Source organism: Cryptotermes secundus, unplaced genomic scaffold, assembly GCF_002891405.2.
Source record: "Cryptotermes secundus unplaced genomic scaffold, Csec_1.0 scaffold536, whole genome shotgun sequence".
Lineage (NCBI taxonomy): Eukaryota > Metazoa > Arthropoda > Insecta > Blattodea > Kalotermitidae > Cryptotermes > Cryptotermes secundus.
The window spans coordinates 512,737-530,350 of NW_019732862.1; the positions used below are offsets into that span (position 1 = coordinate 512,737).

Sequence of the window (17,614 nt, forward strand, 5' to 3'; positions counted from 1 at the left end):
CTGCTGACGACGGCCAATTTATTCTGGGGTCCGCAATTTTCCCGTGTCGGATTCTTCTTATTTCGTCGATTTCGGTCCCTGCGCCTTTTCTTCTTCGGTTCTCTGACCGGCATTACTGCGGCGTCTTGTACGGGTACCTCTCGTTGTTCTGCCGCCTCAGGTTTCCTGTGCACTGAAGCCGGCTTTTCATCTTCTGGACGTGCCTCCGTTTCTCGGCAGGCCATCTTCACTCCGACCGGTATTGCAATGGGGACCTCTTCTTGTTGTGCCGCCGCAGGTTTCGTGTCCACTGGGCAGGCCACGGTCTCCCTTTGGGTAATCGACATCAATTGATCTTCAGGTTCAGTGACCGGTATCACTGCGACGTCGTCTACAGGGACCTCTTCTTGTTGTGCCGTCCTTGCTTCGATGTCTCCCGTTCTTGCTTGGGTAGCTTCTCTTTCTGCGGCTATTTCTTCTCGCCATGCTTGTCTGTCAGCCTCCCATCTTGCCATCAAATCCTTATAGTCTTTCCTGCTATTGGCTTTCAGTTCTTCCAGCATTTTGATAATTAGTTGAAGACCTTGCTTCTCCATTTTGTAGCAGTCAAATACTCGATGCACAACAATTTGTTTGTGGCGTATTCATGTTCGTAAAAATTCTGACACCAAATTATCACGTGTCTTGAGTTCGAAACTCGTTGGTCACGTGTGTAAGTTCAAATCCCACTTCTGACACCAGTTGTCACACATCGGGCGTATAACGCGACAAATAACTTCACGCCGTATCTGACATAGCGAATTTTATTTCACATTCGCACTCACAATCACACAATTGACAGTTTTACAATTACTGCTATCTGCAGTATCACAAATACTACACTCCAAATGCCACAATACAACTGACTGGTTGCTGGCTATCTCGGAACTAACTCGGAGGTAGCTCGAGGACTAACTCGGAGGTAGCTCCAGGACTCACTGGCTGTGAATAGCCTTCGCTGCTCCTTATGTAGCCTTGATCGGACAATTGTCGTCTGGTGCCGTGTTGCTAGCCAAGCTGTCCAGAGTTGTTGACTGCTGCCTAGCAACCGCGATATCCCTCGGTGACGTCACCGCTGTTTACTCGCGTTGCCTAGCGACCAGGATGCTAGGACTCGGCTAACATCGGCTCGCTTCGGCTTCGCTCGGCGCATCACGGCTGGCGGGGGTGGGGGAGGGACGTCATCCATAGCTCAGCATGTCACTATATATATATTCCTGTTATTATTCATTACGTTAAAATCACATTTTGTGTGATTATTGCTTTACCCCAAAGTAGCTTTTCTGTTTCTTAACGATCTGCTGCCTGGACGCGAGACAAGCGTTCGTGGTAGGGAATAGTCCCTTTCCATGAATGACACGGATATAAGTGTATTGTCGAGTACACCTCAAGACAGTCTTTGTTTTAATTACGAGGGAAGTTCTGTACGATGATCTCATCGAGCTTGCTATACCATAAAACCAGTTAGGCTTCTAAGTGTGTGTTTACATGAAACCTACAATAACAACCGTATAGGCAAATATCTGTCTCATTAATTTTGTGGAGTCGAGACCCAGACATAGAGCAGACGACAAAGAGGAAACAGCGTTTTCGACAGGGCAAGGACTATGGCAGTTCATGATCATGCACTTTGGCCTCTGCAATGCCCCGGCAACCTTCGAGAGGCTAATGGAGACAGTCCCACGAGGGCTCACGTACGATTCATGCCTTGTGTATTTGGATGACGTGATCGTAATAGGCTGCACATTCCAAGAGCACATGCTCAACCTACGGAATGTGTTTCAGAGATTCCGGGAAGCACATCTGAAACTTAACCCGGAAAAGTGTCAACTTTTGCAGGAAGAGGTCAGGTACCTCGGGCATATTGTATCACGAGAAGGGGTATCCACCGACCCGGAGAAGTTGAAAGCCGTGCGAGAATGGCCGACCCCGAAGGATAAATATGAATTTAGAAGCTTTCTGGGACTATGCGAGTATTACAGGCGATTTATTTCAGGGTTTTCCAACATTGCGAAACCACTAACGAAACTAACGGAAGAGATACAAACCTTCCAGTGGACTCAAGAAGTGGAGGCACACTTAAGGGTGCCCTATGTGCTGCCCCTATTCTTGCGTACCCACAGCCAGAAGAGAAATTCATTGTGGACACAGATGACAGTAATGTCGGTATTGGAGGAGTGCTCTCTAAATGCAACACGGACAAGAGCGTGTTACAGCTTACTTCAGCAAGACGCTAAACAAAGCAGAGAGAAACTACTGCGTTACCCGTCGAGAACTATTCGCCATAGTGAGTTCACTGGAACATTTTCACAAGTACCTCTACGGACAAGAGTTCCATCTGCAAACGGACCACTCTGCGCTTACCTGGCTTATGAGTTTCAGGAACTTAGAAAGGCAAACTGCGCGCTGGATAAAGCGTCTTCAGGAGTACAACTTTACTTCGGAGCATCGTCAGGGCCGGAAAAATAGCAATGCCGACGCCCTTTCTAGACGACCCTCCCAAGAGAAATGTGCGCACTGCCACAAAGTTGAGACGCGGGCAGAGGTAAAGCAAATACGCGCTATTGGAACCCTACCGGCAGCCGGCTGGGACCCTGTTACCCTAAGAGAGGAACAGCTAAAAGACCCAGACATAGGGCCTATTCTACGGGAAGCAGAAAACGGCCAACGACCGAAATGGCAGGACATCGCGGATCGGGGTCCCACGTACAAAAGCTACTGGGCCCAGTGGAAATCGCTCGCTGTGAGAAACGGCGTACTGGAGCGTAACTGGGAATCCGCCACCGGAAGACGTCAAGTAGCCCAGATAATTATTCCTCGGAGCAGGGTGAAGGATGTTCTGAGCGAACTGCACAGTGGACCGTCAGGAGGTCACTTCGGTGTCAACAAAACTCTGAATAAGTTCCGGCAGAGATTCTACTGGCTCCAAGTAAGAACCGATATTGAGAAATGGTGTCGTCAGTGTGACACATGTGCAGCCATTCAGGGACCGCGGACCAGGAATCGTGGGCAAATGCACCAGTATAATGTCGGGGCACCCTTCGAGAGAATAGCCATTGATATCGCAGGGCCCTTCCCACGAGCGACCAAGGAAACCGATACTTACTGATCGCTATGGACTACTTCACCAAGTGGCCCGGAAATGTACGCCATCCCGGATCAGGAGGCTTCGATAATAGCGGAAGTTCTAGTTGCCAACTTCTTCTGCCGCTTCGGCATACCTCGGAAGTTGCACAGTGACCAAGCCCATAACTTCGAGTCTCATCTACTAAAAGAATTTTTGCAACGCCTGGGAGTAAGCAAGACATGTTACACGTTCATAGAGCACCGCTCTATGAACTGTGTCTAAAAGGCAAAGAAGAAAAAAAGTGAAGCAATCCCTGCAACACTCGTCTAAACAGTGTTCAAACTGCCGTGTTTAACAGTGCTGTTACTGATTTTCGTCCTTCACAGTAGTTATCGGTTTGTGGTAACTCAGTTCTTTACATCATGTGAACCTAGGCAGTGTCGCCGACGTTTCAAAGTGCACAGTACTATATAAAAAACAAATGTTCGAACCAACTCAGCTTCCGCAAAACCAGTGCTTCAGTGTCAATCAGCAACAACACCCAATACAACAACAAGTTATGCAGCAACAACTAATGATACAGCAGCAGCTAACGCAGTAACAGCAAATGACGCTATACCCACAAGCACCATTACAACCACAGGTAATGTTACACCAACCAACAATGCCCCAACAGGTCATGCAACAATCCCTACCGTACCAGTACCAACAAACCAATCGCAGTATACCCCCACAACAATCGTTTCAACTTTCAACTTAACACCCAAAATAAATTTGCAGAGCTATCTGACCTTGAAGACGAGGACATGTAGACAAATGTCACGAACAAACCCACCATCAATAGCAACCAAGCAAGGGTAAAAAAAACTGCCCCAATATACATATACGGGGTGACAAATTATAGAGAAATTATTAAATATATAAGCGAAGTCGTTGAAGAAGAGCAGTATTATTGCAAAGCACTCCCCAAAGAAACAATTAAAATCAACACTAACACTGCAGACACCTACAGGATACTAATCAGAAAAATCCAGGAAGACAAGATTATGCATCACACTTATCAAATCATAGACGAAAGGGCTTATCGTATTGTCTTGCGAAACCTGCACCATACAATACCCACAGAAAAAATAAAAGAAGAACTACAAAACCGTGGCGACACAGTCCGCTATATACTAAACATTCAACACCGACAAATGAAGGAGCCACTGCCCCTATTCTTTGTGGGTATAGAACCGAAAGAAAACGACAAGAATATCTACGACATCGAATTCCTGTGCAACTCGAGAATCAGGGTGGAGGCCCCAAGAAAGAAAAACACCATTGTGCAATGCACAAGGTGCCAGTGCTACGGACACACTAAATCATATTGCATGAAACCGTAGGCCTGCGTCAAATGCGGAGAAGAGCACAATTCCACCAGTTGCAAAAAAAAAAAAAGCCCAAGTACCCCACCAAAATGTGCCCTCTGTGGAGGCACCCATCCGGCTAACTACAAAGGATGTAACATATACAGAACCCTACAAACGCAAGACGCGGAGCGCACCTATCGAAACTCACCGCTACACACAAACCAAACACAATCATCAACACGACCGATTGGAACCAATTCCCCTCTCTACCTACCACTCAACAACAAGTGTTAAACAACAACAACAACAACAGCAATAACATCAATTTTGTCCCAATACCATTGCACAAACCCACTCCCTACTCTCAGATAGTCACACAAAATCAACAACCATCCAACGTAAACGAATAATTTTCCGCATTCCTAAACAAATTCACAGCCAAGTTTAACCAATTAATCAGTCAAAACAGCATGATGATTAACATGCTCAGCACAGTCATCAATAAAATTGTGAACTAATTCAGAACCCACTACGATTGGCAGTCTGGAATGCCAATGGGCTAACAAATCATAAAATGGAACTACAAACATTCCTTAGCATGTACAAAATAGACATCGCCCTTATATTAGAAACGCATTTCACCAGCAAAACTGTACTCAAGATTCCTACCTACAAGATATATATCATTCATCACCCAGACGACACGGCTCACGGGGGCGCAGCCGTGGTCGTCAGAAACTCGATACTTCACCACGATCTTGTGCACTATCAAACCGACAAAATACAAGCCGCTAACATACGAGTCACTGCAAAGTCATGGCCATTTACCGTAACCGCAATCTACTGCCCGCTGAGACATCCAGTTTCTACCAGTGAATACACCACTTTCCTCCAATCCCAAGGAACTCGATTCCTCATAGGTGGCGACTGGTACTCAAAACACATAGACTGGGGAGCGAGGCTAACAACGCCAAAAGGTAGAAACCTACTTCAGGCCATACACGCTAACAACTGCAAACATATCAGTACCAGAGAACCGACGTACTGGCCATCCGACCCTAACAAGATACCCGACCTACTAGACTTCTTTGTCCTCCGTGGCATAACAGCCAGCTACATCCAAGTCGAATCGAATTTCGAACTATCGTGTGACCACGCCCCCGTGATAGCAACACTAAGCAGATACCAAATAAACAACCCCAGCATGCCAACACTCAGTACAAAACAAACCAACTGGGATAACTTTCGCACGTACATCGACGAACACATCAACCTAAATCTAAGAATCAAAGAACCTCAAGAACTAGACGAAGCCACACAACATTTCACTACCACAATGCAAGCGGCAGGATGGTACTCAACCCCAACCATAGCCGATAAACGAAACAACGAATCAAACAACATCCCAGACTCCATCAGAGAGCTTGTTATAAAACGACAAGCGTGGGGCAGATGGCAGAGATGGAGAAATACTGAAGACTGGCTTACCTACAACCGATTGAGGCGAAAACTACACAGAGCGCTAACCAAAATGAGGAACAACACGTACGAACGTTGCATCACATCCCTCAACAAAGAAGATCATACCATCTGGAAAGCCCCAAAGAAGTTCAAGAGACCACAAACCGCAATACCACCAATAAGACAAGCCGATGGCACATTGGCGAAAAGCGATCCCGAAAAGGCGACAATATTTGCTGACCACCTCAAACAAGTGTTCTCACCCCTCCCAAATATCAATGGCAATCAAGAAGAAATAATAAACTTCCTAGACGTGCCTTGCCAAATGGCACCACCAATCAAACCGTTCACTTCAGGAGAGACACAACGGGAAATCGAAAACCTAAACGAGCACAAAGCACCCGGTTACGAGCTCATCACAGCAGCCAAACAGCTCCCACGAAAAGCGATAGTGCTTCTAACAATCATCTTCAACGCTATGATCAGACTGTCGTACTTTCAGCCAACATGGAAATTTGCGCAGATCATAATGATCCACAACCCCGGCAAACCACTTAATGAAAAAGCTCATACCGCCCAATCAGCCTCTTGCCAATCTCATCAAAAATATGTGAAAGACTGCTACTAACCAGACTACAAAAAGATGTAGACTTATCCACTATCATTCCTGATTACCAATTTGGCTTCAGGAAGAAGCACTCAACAATACAGTAGTCCCACAGAATCGTAAACACAATAGCAGCTAGCCTTGAGGAAAAAAAGCTATACACAGCCGTGTTTCTGGAAGTTGCCCAGGCCTTCGATCAATAAGGCTCCTCCTGGCCCGTACTATCTCATACTAAAGTCCTATCTAAAGGAAAGACATTTCCAAGACAAATACAACTGTGACTATTCACAATGCCACCAGATACAATCAGGAGTACCACAGGGCAGTGTTCTGGGCCCCTTACTATACCTAATATGTACCGCAGATCTCCCCACAACAACCAAAACAACAGTGGCTACATTTGCGGACGACACCGCAATCCTAGCAACAAGTAACGATCCAATAAGAGCCTCGGAAAATCTCCATCAACACCTAAATCTACTACAGCACTGGTTCCACAACTGGCAGATCAACATAAACCAGAACAAATCGGTCCACATTACCTTCACAACAAGACGAATAGTATGCCCACAGGTATCGATAAACAACATTCCCATACCAGTTAAAAACGAAGTGAAATAAGTAGGTCTACACCTAGACCAGAAATTGACATGGCATAAGCATATTAAAACCAAACGATAGCAGATAAACCTAAAACTAAAGGAAATGCCTTGGCTCCTGCGACAAAAATCTAAACTATCCATGAACAATAAACTACTCCTATACAAATGCATTGTTAAACCAATATGGACCTACGGCATCCAGTTGTGGGGTTGTGCTAAACCGTCACATACAAAAATCATACAGAGAATACAGTAAAAGATAATACGAGCAGTCGCAGATGCACCCTGGTATGTGTCCAACTTATCTCTTCACAACGACCTCCAACTCCTTTTGTCAGCAACGAGATTCGCAGACTGTCGAGACTATATAGCGCACGACTAGATGGACATAGCAACAAACTCATAGCGGCCCTGAATACTCCGCCAAAGGTGCCAAGGAGACTAAAACGGCAATGGCCTACTGACCTCCCCGAACCCGCTGAAGACACAGAAACCAATTTTATCCATCTACAAGACCGATAGGGGATTCATCGGAGGATGAATGCTCCACTCATGCCACTCACCCACAAATTTACTTAATGCTCCACAAATAAAAGAGCAGATTGTAAATACGCAGTCAAGAAAAAAAATCATTTTGTATTCAGAATGGTCTAAAAAGGGTGCGTTATCGCCATGACTTTTCAATTGTTCTTTGGAAAATGCCATTAGAATGGCCAGAGAAAGAAGTGGGACTGAAATTAAATGCGATGCATCAGCTTGTTCTACACTGACGATTTAAATTTTGGGGAGTAAAATAGATGCTATAAAAGAAAGCAGCAGGTATAATTCATGCAGTAGGGAAATTCGTCTAGAAATAAATGCTGATGAAACGAAACATATGTTGTTGTCCTGTCACCTTAATGCAGGACAAAATCATAATCTAAAAACAACTAACATATGAATTAATTTCTAAATTTTTCTTGTCTCAACAAAACAATTATGAAAACTCACTCACGCTTCATCTTGTAACAAATGAGTTTATTGACCTTGTAGTATTACAACGCGCTGTGAATGAGTTTTGATAGTTGTTGTGTTGAGACAGGAAAAGTTAAAAACAATTCATAGAATAACACAGCAGGATGCATTCCTTGAAGTAATTAACATATGCTTTGAAAATGTGGCAAAGTTCAAATCTTTGGGAACGACAGCAGCAAATCAGAATTTGATTCACGACGAAATTAAGAGCAGTGCTCACTACCATTCAGTTAACAAGCTCTTGTCTTCTTATCTGCTGTCTGTAAACTTGAAAATTAAATTATACGAAATTGTAATTTTAAGTTTTAAAACTTTAGTCGAATTTTAACAATTTTAATGGCATTTTAGTTAACTGCAATAGAAAGTGAATCAGTGTACGGTGAATTGACTAACGTTAGCTGGACATAACCGCAACATTAATACGGAACAACGCAGTTACATGTGAAATGCACAACCGATATTCAATGCAGGTAACAGTTTTGGCGAGTTGAAGTACTTGATGATGGCCGGTTGGGGCCGAAACATGATGTAAAAAGTGAAAATTCTAAGGAATAAAGTGGCTGCATTATTGACGGGACTGTAATGTAAATATTCTATGTGAATGTTACGAAAATGTAATTTTACCTGTAGTTTTGCAGGAATGTGAAACTTGCTCTCTGATATTAAGGGAGGAACACAGAGTGAGGGTGTTTGCGAAGAGTGTGATAAGGAGCATACTTGGACCAAAAGGGATGAAATAATGGGAGGTCTGAGGAAACTGCATAATGAGGAGCTTCATTATTTGTCCTCGCCAGTTATAATTACTCGTAGATTGATCAAACAAAGGCGGATGAGATCTGCAGGGCGTGTAGTGGGGATGAAAGGGGGGAGGAACGCATATAGGCTTTTGATTGAAAAAACAAGAGGGTAAGAAACAACCAAGGAAACTTAGACATAGATGGAAGAATAATACTGAAAGGAATCTTACAGAAATGGGAAGGTGGGGGCTATGGGCTGTATCAACTGACTCAGGACAGGGACCAATGAACTTGTGAACACGTCAATGAACCGTCAGTTCCTACAAGATATTGGGAAATTCTGGAGTGGGTGAGCGATTGGTAGGTTATCAGGAAAGTTTCGGCTTCATGGAGTAATTTAGTTAGCTCTAGTATGAATGTATTTGGATGTCTGAAAAGGTCAGTGAAAAGAACAAATCGCAAGCTCTCGAGTGTTAGAACCGAAAGTCTGTTACTTTACATTTATTCCGTAACCAGTAGAGGAAGTATGGATGCAGCATACGTCCCTCGGTTCTTACCACGTGTTTCTGCTCATTAAGTCATCATTAGGTATCTGAATTTTCACATTAACCTCTATCCGTCTGCTTGGCTGGTGCTTACATTTTGGGATGTTGTTTCTTACAGTATTGTGTAATGCGGTTATATGTAACGAAAAGTATGGGTCTTCACGGCCTGTTACAGGGATAGCTTCACTTACCTTATATTTACTTTTACCTCTACGATTAAATACATATTAATTGTTAAAATGTGGAAATTAGACATATATAAAAAGCGCTATTTTTGTCTGGATGTAGTAATTGTGTGTAGATGTGTTTCTTCTACTGACAAAATTTCTCTTCAGGGTTCTGCGTGGTCTTGTACTGACGTAGTATGTGTTTGTTGGCTTGTTGGTATGTGACTGCGTTTTATCCATGTTTATGATTCTTGTGTTTTGGAGAAGTGTATGTCTTGCATGTGGTGGTTGTGGTAAGATTCAGAACCATCGGATAGGAGGCACGCGATCTCGGTTTGTCTGCACCATGTGTAGACGAGAGAAATGTCTGCCCCTGACGGAAATCGAACTCTGATTAAGTCCATAAACTAGTAACTATACTGACTGAGCTATTCCATTGTTAGGTGGGCTAACGTATACTCGAAATATTACTTCAATTGAAACCGCTAAAACCGCTAAAACAACATCTTGGAAGGCAAAATTGATGACAATTAGTAGCAACAGTACACGGCGATAAACAAGAGAGCACTAACCCACGGAAGGGGGGTATACCAACTCATGTTGAAGCATGTAAGTGTCTCAGTCTTCAAGGGGGGCTTACATATACCGAACCTTCAATGAATCGCTTCGAGATGCATTCCTGCAGATTCAGTTTCTGATCGCTCCGCGCAATTTTCGTTCTGTCATTTGTTATCTATTTTTTAGAGGTTTTTACGTTTCTCAGATTCTTCATAATTAATTTAACCATAATATAGAAATCCAAGGTCGAGTAAATTGATAGCTTCACTATGTACTGGAATTAGACGATACGACAGAAGAACTGCCACCTATCGGTTGAGACATAAACCGGATTCAAATCAGACTGGAATTCTAAGGTAACATATATTTACACGGGATTCTTCAAACAGTGGCAATACTGACCTGCTGAGGTTAAAGATATGCCCGTCCTTGATGTTGCGACGGCGCATGGAGGCCACGGCTTCTTTGGTACAGAGGCACAGCGCGACCACGTTTACTTCCAGTAGATGTCTCCACTCATCAGGGCTTCCCTCTGCAAGAGAAAGACACTACGTGATAGTCTCCAGCAGCTACTACATCGTGACAGTGGTTTGGCTCAGTTTGGCAGCAAAACGAAACTTTCATCAAGATGAATGAAATAGAGAATGTGGTCTTGTATTCAGGAACAGATGTAACGAACTACAATGAAGATGTTTAGCAAGCACATTTATCTCTGCAATTTGTGATGGAAGATTTGATATTACATCCACTTTTGTCTAGGGTTCGAGAGCAGGTTCGGCAACTAAGCTATACAACCGGATTCTCGAGATTTCATTCGAGTGTTAGCAACTCACATGTGAAAGACATCGCGTTGGTGCGTAGACCTGAAAACCAGGAAGTTGACACTTGCATTGCAGTTGTTACTTCCATGATAGATTACCGATACCCACGTAGGCCAGTCGCGGATAAATTTTATGTTTGGCTGAACATCATAATTTGTACAGTGCAAGTCTGAAAGCTTGAAATGCTTGTAACATCTGAGGAAAGGGACTACAGGTGCACTTTGTCAGGGCCAATGTCGCTACAAGAATTCGGGATACTAAAATCAATCGTGTGGCTTCCAAATTCAGTTTCATTGCCAGCCACAAGTAAAAAACGACCAAATGTTTTCGAAATTGACTAGTTAGAAAATCGTCCCGCAGAGCACGAAATAAGTAAGTAAGTAAAGTAAAGGTATCCCTGTAACAGGCCGTGAAGGCCCATAGGATTGTGAGATGTTGAGGCTCCCACATTTTCTAGACAATCGGCTCACAGATGGCGGTGAGGTTGTGAGCCTTACGCGCCGGCCGCCCTTTATCCCCAGGAATAATCCTGGTACTGAGTCGACCCCAGGGCCATAGTGCGGCTGGAAGAATTAGGTAAATTGAAAAAATCCACCTCATTGGGATTCTATACCGCGACCTTCCGGCTTGTAGCATAGTGCCTCAACCAACTACGCTACCGCGTGCCCCCACAAACTAATTAAAGAGTCCAATATCTAAACAAACATTTAGCGAGTTAGATATTGGAAACGAATTTTACTCGCAATATGCATGGTTATGCAAGCTGCCGCGTCGCTAGGGTGACGTGCTGGGCAACTTAGCCACAACTCAGTGCTCTGTTTGAACTTTGAAATCTCATTCATGTTTTTGTAAATTATTCTTTAGAATAAATTTCCGCTGCTGCCCGGGTTAGATCCCGGGTCTAGTCAAGTGGGATTTGTGGTAGACAAAGTTGCGCTGGGGCAGGTTTTCTCCCAGTAGTTTGGTTTCCCTTGCCAATCTTCATTCCACCATTTGCTCCACAATCGCCCTCACCTATCGTCTGGGGCTGGTACTACAGGCCAGATGTGGGCGCAGTACAAGGGATTTAGTCCCACCCCACTAGAATTAGAAAACGGAATAAATTACCGCTCCCCGTAATTAAATTACATTTCATCTAGCAGTATATTAATTTATAAATGCGACATATTAATCCGAACTTTCACACTGGAACTTTAATAATTGACTAATCAAATTATGAAGTATTATCTTCACCTGTATATTTGGGTTCTCTCCAGGGAACTCACAATATATAATTGTCCGTGGATTAACAAACCTTGACAACTGCAGCGCTATTTATTCGTTGACACCAAAATAAAAATCTTTGTCACCCACCCACCTACACTTTCAATGCTGATCTCCATGTTACACTTAGAAATTAGCATTGTTTATTACCGATCCTAATGTGTACATATTTAGCTAGCCACTGAAACCAATCTGCTCTGCGAGCCAGGGTATAGCAATGGTTCAGTAGGCAAACTTACGGAAGAAGATTCCCATGAAAGTGTGTTCGTACTTCTCATAGGAATACCGGGAGTATTATGAAAATGGAATCTAGTAAGGCTCTGACGATGGCTTAGGGCCTCCGTCCCTGACAATGACACACTACGCGGAGTCTACATAAACCGGGCTGCTGCATAAACATCACCGATTTATACAGTCTGTCGTAATCCGTTTTATGCACTGTGTGACTTAAGTACAATGCAGTCTTCGTTTACGTTCATTTAAACTCACGATATATTTCGTACGCACAGGTCCACCATCATTAGTACACGTACATGACGATTTTCATAAATTGCTACATTTTACTGGGGGGCAAGCGGTAGCGTAGTTGGATGAGGCACTATGCTACAAGCCGGAAGGTCGCGGGTTCAAATCCCGATGAAGTCATTAGATTTTTTAATTGTTCCAGCCTCACTATGGCCCTGGGATCGACTCAGCCTCTAACAGAAATAAGCACCAGGAATCATCCTGGGGGTGAAAGGCGGCCGGCGCGTAGGGCTGACAACCTTGCCGCAAATCTATGAGCTAATTATGTAGAAAATGTGGGAACCTAAACATCTCGCAACTCTATGGGCCTCCACGGCCTATTACAGGGATACCTTTACTTTATTTTTTACTGCATTATACTTTAATACTGTACCTTTCGATATAATGTATAATATTCGATTTGATTTTCGTGTAAAGAAAGGCTAGATCTATATTAGAGAGATATGGTCCAAAACCAAATGCACAGCACAAAACAAAAAGTCTCCAGTACCAAATTTAATCCAAATCTGTTCAATAATTTTATCGCGTGAAGGGACTCGATCTCTCCGTTTATCTTGTGCAAATAAGGTACAAAAGCTGACGGAGGCAGCTGCCTCCTTTTTCGTAACAAATATCTGAGAGAGCCCAGGTACAGCATAATAACGTTTAGGTTATACAAAAGGGTTAGTTTCGTTGTTTACCTCTTTTCGTTTGTGCAGCCCAGATTTCTAAATTTGCTGTGTGGATGGACAGGTGGAGTAGTTAAATATTTGTACAGTTTATAATTTAACAAAGCAAGGGAATGGTTTTTAAATTGCCATATAATTTTGCTGTAAAACCTGTCTTTCTAAAATTTCAGAAATTCGGCAAAGACTGCAACTGAATGGACTAAACCTGGCACTCGTTCATGGTGATATGGCAACATGTTGACAGAAACTATGAATACAACAGAAATAGCACAAGTTCCTCTACAGGTAAGTAAAGGAATTAATCTACAAGTAAATGTAGATAAAAGTGAATATGTTGTGTCGACACGATACGTAATTAGAATCATAATACAACTATGTGCCTAATCTGTAACAGTTCATTTAACAATATGGATGCCTAGAAACAACACTATTAAATAGAAATTAAATTTGTGTTGAAATTAGGAGGACAAATGCTGGATATGCTTGTTACTAGGCTTAAAATTATCATGCCTTTGCTTGCGAGAACGCTGAAGTTCGTTATAGTATATACGTATAAAACAGTAATTTACCGGCCTAGAAAACCGAGATTAACGGCGGTGGGATCCGTTGCGCTGACCAAGTGACAATTTCTATCCTCAAAAGCTGGCACTAACTTCGCCGACAAATGGCGGTGGCTCGGTCGGTATAGTTCGCTTGCGGACTACAGGACACGGAGTTTTCTTCTTTGTTTTATTACAATAATTTTGTTCGTTCTTTTGTATGGGCTTGAAACGTAGTCATTACTTCGAGGGGAAAACATATGGCGTATTACAACTGTGTGAAAAATTGCTTAAGAAAATTACTAACCTAAGAAAGATAGGTAAAAAAAGTAGGATGAAACATAGGCCTAACGAGGGTGTTCGCGTTCCATGCGTGTCGCCTAGTATCGATATTCTGTTACATGTGGACTCAAGGACAGCACCACGAGTCTAGAGTAAGGCATGAATTCTTGTGAACATCTCGGAGAAAGTGCACTGAGAAGACCGGGAAGAAGATGAAAGAAAAATTTTAAGATGGGTTACAGGGAGATGGTAGATGGAAGATACTGGTTCAATGTTGTGAGTTACTGCGGGATTTTATAGGTGTGTCGAACATTTGCTTTTGCCCTCACACAACCTGTTAATTAGTTGGTCGTGAATTCTTTCAAGAGAAAATCACTCCATGCTTTCAACAGGCACGGCACGTCTGATCCTACCTCATCACTATCTCATATGAGTTCTCACCGACAAGGCTGTTGTGGCCGGTGATCCCGGCGTTGTTTACGAGGACGTCCACGCCTCCTAAGCATGTTTCGATCCATCGAAATGTCTCCAGAACATCATTCTCATGGCGCAAATCACAAATTCTCGGATATAATCGCCCGTAGACCTCGTCTTTCGTAGCCAATTCCTGTACAATTAAAATTTGCTTGCGTTACTTGCTGTAAGACCAAGCAGATATGTAACCATAGTAAGGATTTTCTTTGCAAAACTTTTTCTATATACAAATATTCATCTTCTCTGCTTGTACGCATTACTTTAAGGAACACAAAGATTCGAAACTGAGCTCACGAAACCCGCCATTTGGCTCAAAACTCAACCAGATTAATCCAGCCCACAATTTTACACCATGTTTCAACACGATAGATTTTAATACTGTCGTCACATCTATGCTTATTTCTACCGTATGATCTTCTCTTGGGCCATCTGATTAGAATTTGGTATGCATTTATTTGTTTCTCATCCTAGGTACATGGCATTGCAATCTCATCAGTCAGCCTATGGAACCTGGGGGAAGGGAAGTGAAGGCACAAACTGTGAAGATCACGAAGAAAGCAGTCTTCTGGGATTTTGCACCGTGTATATGTGGTGTTAACCGACGTTTCGGAGGAATTTACCGGTTCTCACGGTCTCTTTGCTTGCAGAGTTCTTATATATTGTGACATGTTGCGCAAGGAGAACCCCCCCCCACCAGCAGTGATGCGGCGGGTGAGTCGGCGCTCCCCTCCCCCTCCTCCGCACGGTAACGTAACGGTGACGCAACAGGATTGTTATGGTAGTAACAGCGGTTACTACCGCTAGCGTTACTAGCAACACAGCGCCAGGCAACAAGGGTGCTTATTACGTGGCCGTTTTCCGTATGGTCCGATCAAGGCTACATGGGGAGCAGCGAAGGCTATTCACAGTCAGTTGTACTGTGACAGTCGCCGAGTGTGTTATCAACAGTTCTCAAGGCAGCAGCCTGCGAGTGTGCGATAACTAAGAAGTCAGCGAGCGGAAGACTTATTATGTGCTTTCAAGACATAGTGAGTGCTGTAGTACAGTTATAATTGGAGTGTGTAATTCAGGGAGGCTGGTATAGCTCCCGCGTTATTAGTACATGGATACAAGTGAAGATCGTGTTAAGAGACTTTGTTGTAGGGTTTGTAAAGTGTGGAAACCCGTAATATTGTGATAATTGTAGCCGTTATTTGTAGATTGTTAAATAAACCAATTAACCATCTCTACGGCGTCTTCTGTAACGAAACACGTTACAATATATTTTCTTCTACCCTGAAGATGGAGGCGATACGTTCCTCCGAAACGTCGGTTAACACCACATGTACACGGTGCAAAATCCCAGAAGACTGCTTTCTTCATAGTCACCGCCGTGAAAGCCTCAAATCTTACATTGTGAAGATCACATTAAAATGAAGAAGGAAACAGGATGTGAGGGTGTGGGCTAGATTTATCTGATTTGAGGTATCATCGGGTTAATGTGAATATTAACATTCATATTCCATAAGAGGATGGGAAAGCTATAACGTTGTGAACTTTGAGGTTCACACGGCGTTGAGTGTCTTTTGGCATGCGACGCAGTGTAGATGGAACAAAGTCCGATTTTTCGGAGGAAGGGCAAGATACCAGCTGAAGCAGACGTCGAACTGACGGTTTCTTGCTTAGCTTACTCTTTGATCCTGAAGATGGATCCGATATGTTACTCTGAAACATCGGGCTGTCTACGAACTTCATGGCGTTACAAACCGGAAGACCGCACACTTCACAGTCAGTCACAGCCGTGGGAACCTCAAATTTTGTTCTTCGTGAACATACCTAGAGGTCTTACAACCTCTTCCTTTAAAGCTGGAGGTGTTCCTGACGTTTCCCTCTTTTCTTAGGTCGTCCAGCAACCCGTCGTCCGCAGGGTTGGTACTGAAAACCTAATATCCTTAAACAGCTTCAGCCCTTTTTTTCCATGTGGTCTAGCCAGCTCTTTTGATATAATTTATGTCTTATATTAGGTTGTTTACTTTTAACCTGTTACGGATGTCAAGATTTCTCTAGCGGTCCAATTTAAAGAAGTTTACATGAATCGCATTTGTGCACTTTATATGTATTACCTGTAATTTCAGATTCGACCGTAAGGTGTCGTTTGCATACACACCTGGAGATCGTCGATGTTGCGGTCAAGAACAACAACAATCAGACCAAGTTCAAGTAGACGCCGAGTGATGGCAGCACCTATTCCAGAGTTGCCACCGGTTACTAGCGCCACTTTACCAGCCCAACGGAACTCCGACATAATGTTCTGCAACAAAGGTCGACTACATATCACACGCAGAAAGGAATGGGATGCTTCTACAGCAGGGGGCTCCAAACTTTTCGAAACGCGGGCCACATTAGATAATCCAGCACTTTCTACGGGCCGGATAAAATGAGAAATTAATAACTCTAGGTATATGAGTTTTATTGAAAGCACAGAATTTCATAAACTAAATACAAAGTACGTGAGAATAAATTATCGTATATTAATGACAACAGACAGTAGCAACAAATGCACATATTTTCGTTACAAATTATAATAAAACAGTTAATGTGAATGATGGAACTCTTTTTGCATTCTTAAAATTTGATTAAATTGAGGTTCAAATTTTGAAACGCTAATCAAGTAGCAACTGTAAAGGTTCATCGGATAAATTTGGCCTGTATTTCGACTTGATCTACTTCATCTGGAAAAAAGGTTGTTCACACAGATATGTCGTCCCAAAATGCAGATAAATTTACAAGCAAAAATTTCTTTAAATTTGGAAATTGCTCAGAGTTCAGAAATTTATAAAATTCGATCAAATTTCCTTCCTTGTATTTGTCTTTAATATGATAATTTTCCTGAAGTTCAATAATTTCCATTTGAATGTGACTTGGGACATCTGCA

General features: G+C 43.0%; 1 protein-coding gene across 3 annotated transcripts in view; it reads right to left on the bottom strand.

Moving 5' to 3' along the window:
- Positions 1-17,614, bottom strand: part of LOC111867801 (dehydrogenase/reductase SDR family member 11-like) — a 72,302-nt gene that overhangs the window by 28,641 nt on the left and 26,047 nt on the right. For all 3 annotated transcript variants that reach the window (XM_023857970.2, XM_023857968.2, XM_023857969.2), the window contains exons 2-4: positions 16,847-16,990; positions 14,668-14,833; positions 10,531-10,660 (exon numbers count right to left, since the gene is read on the bottom strand). In XM_023857970.2, coding sequence (XP_023713738.1) covers positions 10,531-10,660; positions 14,668-14,833; positions 16,847-16,984 — 434 coding nt within the window. In that variant the 5' untranslated portion in view covers positions 16,985-16,990. The remainder of the gene's footprint in view (positions 1-10,530; positions 10,661-14,667; positions 14,834-16,846; positions 16,991-17,614) is intronic.